The sequence below is a fragment of the Colobus angolensis genome, unplaced genomic scaffold (assembly GCF_000951035.1).
Source record: "Colobus angolensis palliatus isolate OR3802 unplaced genomic scaffold, Cang.pa_1.0 Scaffold32, whole genome shotgun sequence".
Classification (NCBI taxonomy): Eukaryota; Metazoa; Chordata; class Mammalia; order Primates; family Cercopithecidae; genus Colobus; species Colobus angolensis.
This window is the reverse complement of record NW_012116488.1, coordinates 3,415,597-3,422,201: the sequence shown is the minus strand read 5'-3', so window position 1 is coordinate 3,422,201 and position 6,605 is coordinate 3,415,597. Positions and strand designations below refer to the sequence as shown.

General features: G+C 48.7%; 1 protein-coding gene across 1 annotated transcript in view; it reads left to right on the top strand.

The window, feature by feature from the left end:
* Positions 1–6,605, top strand: part of TECPR2 (tectonin beta-propeller repeat containing 2) — a 140,776-nt gene that overhangs the window by 70,518 nt on the left and 63,653 nt on the right. Inside the window, exons 8-9 of the mRNA XM_011951581.1 lie at positions 1,540–1,872; positions 4,243–5,219. Coding sequence (XP_011806971.1) covers positions 1,540–1,872; positions 4,243–5,219 — 1,310 coding nt within the window. The remainder of the gene's footprint in view (positions 1–1,539; positions 1,873–4,242; positions 5,220–6,605) is intronic.

Genomic DNA, 6,605 nt, shown 5'->3' with positions numbered 1-6,605 from the left:
CTCCCAAAGTGCTGGGATTACAGGCGTGAGCCACTGAGCCCGGCCCAATTTTGATCAATGTGAGTTTCAGTAGTTACAAGTAGCTGGTGGCTGCCTGTTGGACAGGGCAGCTCTAGGCAAGATCCACCATTAACTTATGTAATCTTCCACAAGTTGCTTCAGAGCAGAGTCCTGCCCCTCCAGTCTCCAGCGTACACTCCATTGCCTATAGTCTCCCCCTAACACATGCCCTCAATAGAATGTGGGTGCTTCAAGGGCAGGAATTCGTATGTCTCATGGACTGCCATGTCCCAGCAGCTAGCCCTATGTCTGGCACACAGAGGATCCCTGATAAAGAGAGGATGGCGAAGGGATCAAAGTGGGCTGTGGTCTTATGTTGAGGGTACTGTAGCTGGAACTGCTCTGGCCTGGTGCCCTGTGGTGTCGTGTTGCAGGAAGGATGAGTGCACTGCAGTGGTAAGCTCACTGGCCCTTGGTCTCGGGGACAGGGGACAGGGACTCACATGCCTGCCCTCACTCTGCTGTCTACTTGCCTTGATGCTGTGTGATTGTGGACTTCTCTGTCTTGAGTTTGTTCTAATGGAAAATTACCTTTCCCTCTTTCAGGAAATTTAATTACAGCTACACATATGTTTTCAAGTGCCCTTTGAGTAATCTTAAAGTATATTCAAGGCATAGTCTTAAGTATGAAGTATAACTAAGCTGTTTTGTTATACACAGGCATCTCTCATTTATAAATACTCGTAAATTAAAGTGAGAAATGCTGTATTCTTAGTATTTTTTTACTTTTTTTTTTTTTTTTTTGAGACAGGTTTTACTCCGTCGTGCAGGCTGGAGTGCAGTGGCATGATCTCAGCTCACTCCAGCCTCCACTTCCCAGGCTCAAATGATTCTCCCACCTCAGCCTCCCAAGTAGCTGGAACTACAGGCATGCACCACCACACCCTGCTAATTTTTTGTATTGTGGTGGAGATGGGTTTTCGCCATGTTGCCCAGGCTGGTGTTGAACTCCTGAGCTCAAGTGATCTCCCCACCTCAGCCTCCCAAAGTGCTGAGATTATAGGTGTAAACCACCACTCCCAACCTTTCCTTACTACTGAGTTGCTTTAAAAAGACAGCTATGGGCCAGGCGCAGTGGCTCAAGCCTGTAATCCCAGCACTTTGGGAGGCCGAGACGGGCGGATCACGAGGTCAGTAGATCGAGACCATCCTGGCTAACAGCAGTTCATGTTGATACTTGGCAAGCCTGAGATTCCTATGAAAATCAGGTGAAATTCAAGTAAAAAAAAAAAAAAAAAAAAAATAGCTATGGCAAATTATTTTACTGATTTTCATATATGAGCTTCTTGAAGAACAAAAACTGTTTCTTAAGCTCATTTGTGTGATTCTTTTAGTTTTGCTGGTTTCTATGAATTTAGAATCTTTCAGTTCTTTACCCGGCTGGCGCCTGTGTGACAACTGGTATTTAGGGCTAGCAATTAAGTGCACATCAGCTCTCTCTTGGATCACTAGTGATAAAACCAGACTCTTCTTTCTTAGTGAGAAATGGTCTGGAGATGTCTGGATGCTCAGAGCGAGTCCACGTGCAGCAAGCAGAGAAGCTACCAGGGGCCACAGTTTCTGAGACGAGGCTCAGAGGTTCTTCTGTGGCTAGCTCTGTGGCCAGTGAGCCAAGGAGCAGGAGCAGCTCGCTCAACTCCACCGACAGCGGCTCTGGGCTCCTGCCCGCTGTGCTCCAGGCCGCCCCTGAGCTGGGCAAAGGCAACCAGCCCCCCTCACAGAGATTCAACGCCATCAGCTCAGAGGACTTTGACCAGGAGCTTGTCGTGAAGCCTATCAAAGTGAAAAGGAAGAAGAAGAAGAAGAAGACAGGTACCCTCTGTAGCTGGCATACACCCACCTGGGGTGACAGTCTTTCCAGATTCTCTGGGAATCCCACTGCTCACTGAGTGAGCACTGGCCCGTTCATCCAAAAGAGAACACCTGCATTTCTTCCCCAAAGGAGTTTTACTGAAAAATACTTCACATTAATGGAAAATACACACACACACACACACACACACAGGTCTAAATGATGACAGACCACCTGTGTACGCACCACCCTGCTTAAAGGGTCTCAGTTTTGTACTTTTCAATGTTTATTTACTATTATTTTATTTATTTAGTTATTTATTTTGGTGACAGTTTTGCTCATCGCCCAGGCTGGAGTGCAATGGCGTGATCTCAGCTCACTGCAACCTCGCCTCCCAGGTTCAAGCAGTTCTCCTGCCTCAGCCTCCCGAGTAGCTGGGATTACAGGCATGCGCCACCATGCCCAGCAAATTTTGTATTTTTAGTAGAGATGGGGTTTCTCCATCTTGGTCAGGCTGATCTCGAACTCCCAACCTCAGGTGATCCACCCGCCTCAGCCTCTCAAAGCGCTAGGATTACAGGCGTGAGCCCACTGTACCTGGCGTACTTTTCAATATTTACATTAAAATGTCAGGGCTGGGTGTGGTGGCTCACACCTGTAATCCCAACACTTTGAGAGGCCCAGGCAGGTGGATCTCGAGGTCAAGAGATTGGGACCATCCTGGCCAACATGGTGAAACCCCGTCTCTACTAAAAACACACAAATTAGCCGTGTGTGGTGGCACGTGCCTGTAATCCCAGCCACTCGGGAGGCTGAGGCAGGAGAATCACTTGAACCCGGGAGGCAGAGGATGCAGTGAGCCGAGATCGTGCCACTGCACTCCAGCCTGGCAACAGAGCGAGACTCTGTCTCAAAAAAAAAAAAAAAAAAAAAGGTTGGTTTATCCATGTATACCACTGATTAAACCAGAGAATCTGTGAGCCTGGGTGGAAAGTATTGGAAACCGGAAGATCTATGCTGGTAAATACATGGGACATTTTATGTTTATTGTTGAATATGCTACCAAATATGGGATTTAACATTGAATTTTTTTCTTTTTTTCTTTCAACTTTTAAATACAGGGGGTCCATGCGCAGGTTTGTTACATGGGTATATAGCAGCCAGGTAGTGAGCACAGTATGCAGTAGGTGGTTTTTGACCCATGCTGCCGCCTCTCCCACTCTGGTGGTTCACAGTGTCTGTCCTTCCCATGTTTATGTCTGTACCTGCTCAATGTTTGGCTCCCACTTACAAGTCAGGACATGCAGTTGATTTTCTGTTCCTGCATTAATTTGCTTAGGATTATGGCCTGCGGTTTCATCCATGTTGCTGTAAAGGACAAGATTTCATTCTTTGTTTTTATTTATTTACTTATTTATTTATTGAAGACAGAGTTTCACTGTTGTTGCCCAGGCTACAGTGCAGTGGCGCGATCTCGGCTCACTACAACCTCCGCCTCCCACTCTTGCCTCAGCCTCCCGAGTAGCTGTAGAGGTGGGGGTTTATCATGTTGGCCAGGCTGGTCTTGAACTCCTGACCTCAGGTGGCCCACCCGCCTTGGCCTCCCAAAGTGCTCGGATGGCTCACAAGCGAGAGCCACTGTGCCCAGCCTGGATGTCATTCTTTGTTATGGCTGTGTAACACTGAATTTTTTAAACCTTTTATTCCTTGGTTTCTGTTAATCCTCTCTAGCTAAGATGACTGCAGCACTGAAGGAAATTTTATTAGATTTCTAAGCATTTTAATAATTGTAAGGAATTGGTTTGTGACCCAGGTGAACATCTCAGTTTGTCCCCTGGTTTTTCTTTTTTGTTGTTGTTTTTTGAGACGGAGTCTCGCTCTGTCGCCCAGGCTGGAGTGCAGTAGTGCGATCTCGGCTCACTGCAAGCTCCGCCTCCCGGGTTCACACCATTCTCCTGCCTCAGCCTCCCGAGTAGCTGGGACTACAGGTGCCTGCCACCGCGCCTGGCTGATTTTTGTATTTTTAGTAGAGATGAGGTTTCACTGTGTTAGCCAGGGTGGTCTCGATCTCCTGACCTTGTGATCCGCCCGCCTCGGCCTCCCAAAGTGCTGAAATTACAGGCATGAGCCACCACACCTGGCCTGTCCCCTGGTTTTTCTTAGCTGGCATTTCTTGTGTGAGGCCTCAAACCCATGGGTTCGTTCAGTACTTGCATGCATAGAAAGCATCTCTTTGTTGGGATTATTTGTACTTAAGAGGTTTATTCTTCATTCACTAAATATCGTGTATTTAAAATATTTTTTCTTGAGCCAAAAATATGTGTGCGAATTAGTCTCTTACTAATCATATAGAACCGTGCCTTATTTTGAATGTTCTTATTCTGAATTAGAAGGTGGAAGCAGGAGCACCTGTCACAGCTCCCTGGAGTCTACACCCTGCTCCGAATTTCCTGGGGACAGTCCCCAGTCCTTGAACACAGACTTGCTGTCATTGACCTCAAGTGTCCTGGGCAGTAGCATGGATCAGTTAAGTGCAGAGTCTCCAGACCTGGAAAGCGGCTTCAGTGGTGAAGTGAACGGTGTCCCGCAGGAAAATACTGACCCCGAAACGTTTAATGTCCTGGAGGTGCCAGGATCTGTGCCTGATTCTCTGGCTGTGGAAGATGACATTAGAACTGAAATGCCACACTGTCACTATGCATATGGGCAGGAGCTGCTCAATGGAGTGAGGGAAGCTGTGAGAGGCAGTGATGTCACGGGACTCGAAGATGAGCCTTGTCCTGCAGATGATGGACCATATAGCACACAGATACCCTTCCAAGAACAGGACAGCTCTTCTAGGGTGCAGGATGCGGAAGATGTCCAACCCATTGGCCCCCAAAGCACTTTTTGTGAAGCGCCCCTCCTGAACTCACTCACCGTGCCTTCCAGCCTCAGCTTGGCCCCAAGTGCTGGGCAGTGGCTACCTGGGACCGGAGCTGATGAAGGCAGCCCTGTGGAGCCCAGCCAAGAGCAGGACGTCCTAACCAGCATGGAGGCCTCTGGCCACCTCAGCACAAATCTCTGGCATGCTGGCACTGATGATGACACAGGTCAGAAAGAAACACCCATTTCTGAACGTGACTTGGGGAGTGTGGGAGGACAGTTGACTCCGGTCTCTGCCTTGGCGGCCAGCACTCCCAAGCCCTGGCTTGAGCAGCCTCCACGGGATCAGGCATTGACGTCTAGCGATGAGGAGGACATCTATGCCCACGGGCTTCCTTCTTCATCCTCAGAGACGAGTGTGACAGAGCTCGGACCTAGTCGCTCCCAGCAGGACCTGAGCCGGCTGGGTGCAGATGATGCTGGGCTGCTCAAGCCAGATCAGGTATGTGGGTTCAGGTGGTGGAAACATAGCTAAGGCTTCTTTCTTAAGGGGAATAATTGGCAAGACTGATTATTTTCCTTCTCATGGAAGGAAATCTGTTCCTACTGCAAAATCCATAGGCCAACTCTGTTTTCAAGTCTGGGTTTCAGGGGATTTCCAGCACAGGGACTATGATGGCTTGAACTACTTCTGACCTGTTCTCCCCTGCTCAGTAACCTGCCTCCCCAACCAAGGTAGCGTCTTGCTGTTTCCTCTAACCCCCCAAGTGCAGGCTGGCATAGGCACTTATTGTTAGCCATCGTAGGGCAGGGCTGAATTGGCCTGGGGCCATCTCAGAAAAACAGTGGGTAGAGGGCTGTCTACCCGTGGAGTAGGGAAAGCTCTGAGCAGTTTCGAGGCAGGGACTCTCCTGTCCTCCTCCTCAGACTCCTCCAAGGAACCATCTGCAAGAGCATGAGGCCATTTCCAGAACTGCTGTCTCCTCAACCTCCAAACAGGGGCTCCAAGGCTCCCCTGCAAGCTGTGCAGGAACAGTTTGGAGTAACCAGTCTTTGTAGGTCCACCCAGCACATGTAACTAGGAGATGACTTTTAACTATCCTTGAGCATTTTATATTAAAAGTGATTTTTTTAAAGTGCCTACTTCCCTTAGCAACTAATTATTACTAGATGTATTTGTTTCAAAACTGTGTATTGTCGTGTCTCCTACTAACTGGTGATGTGAGGTATGAATTATGGCTGTGCACTTACAGCCACGTGTGCTTTCCACAGTGTACACTGGATTCTGTCAGTGCTATCAGTGTGACGCTCGGTCAGTGCTCACCATGTGCAGGTATCCCGCGAAGCCCCTTACAGGTTTAACTCTTTTACTTCTCTAAACACGAACTATAACATAGGCACTGTCCTTGTCCCCATTTTACAGAGGAGAAGGTTGAAGCACAGAACAGCTTGCACAAGGTCACATAGCGAGTGAAGGGCGGGCCCCAGGACCCCCTTGCTCACCCTGTGTGCTGTCATGCCTCAGAAGTGAAACGTGCTGTTTACTTGTTTTGAGACAAAATGCCATAAGGCTGGCTTTTTTTTTTTTTTTTTTTTTTTGAGACAGGGTCTCACTCTGTCACCCAGGATGGAGCGCAGTGGCACAATCATGGCTCATTGCTGCCTCATCCTCCCCAGGTTCAAGTGATCCACCTGCCTCAGCTTCCTGAATCGCTGGGACTACAGGCACATGCCACCACGCCCAGCTAATTTTTGTGTTTTTTTGTAGAGAAGGGGTTTTGACATATTGCCCAAGCTGGTCTCCAACTCCTGAGCTCAAGCAATCTGCCTGCCTCGGCCTCCCAAAGTGCTGGGATTACAGGCGTGAGCTGCTGTGCCCGGCCAAGGG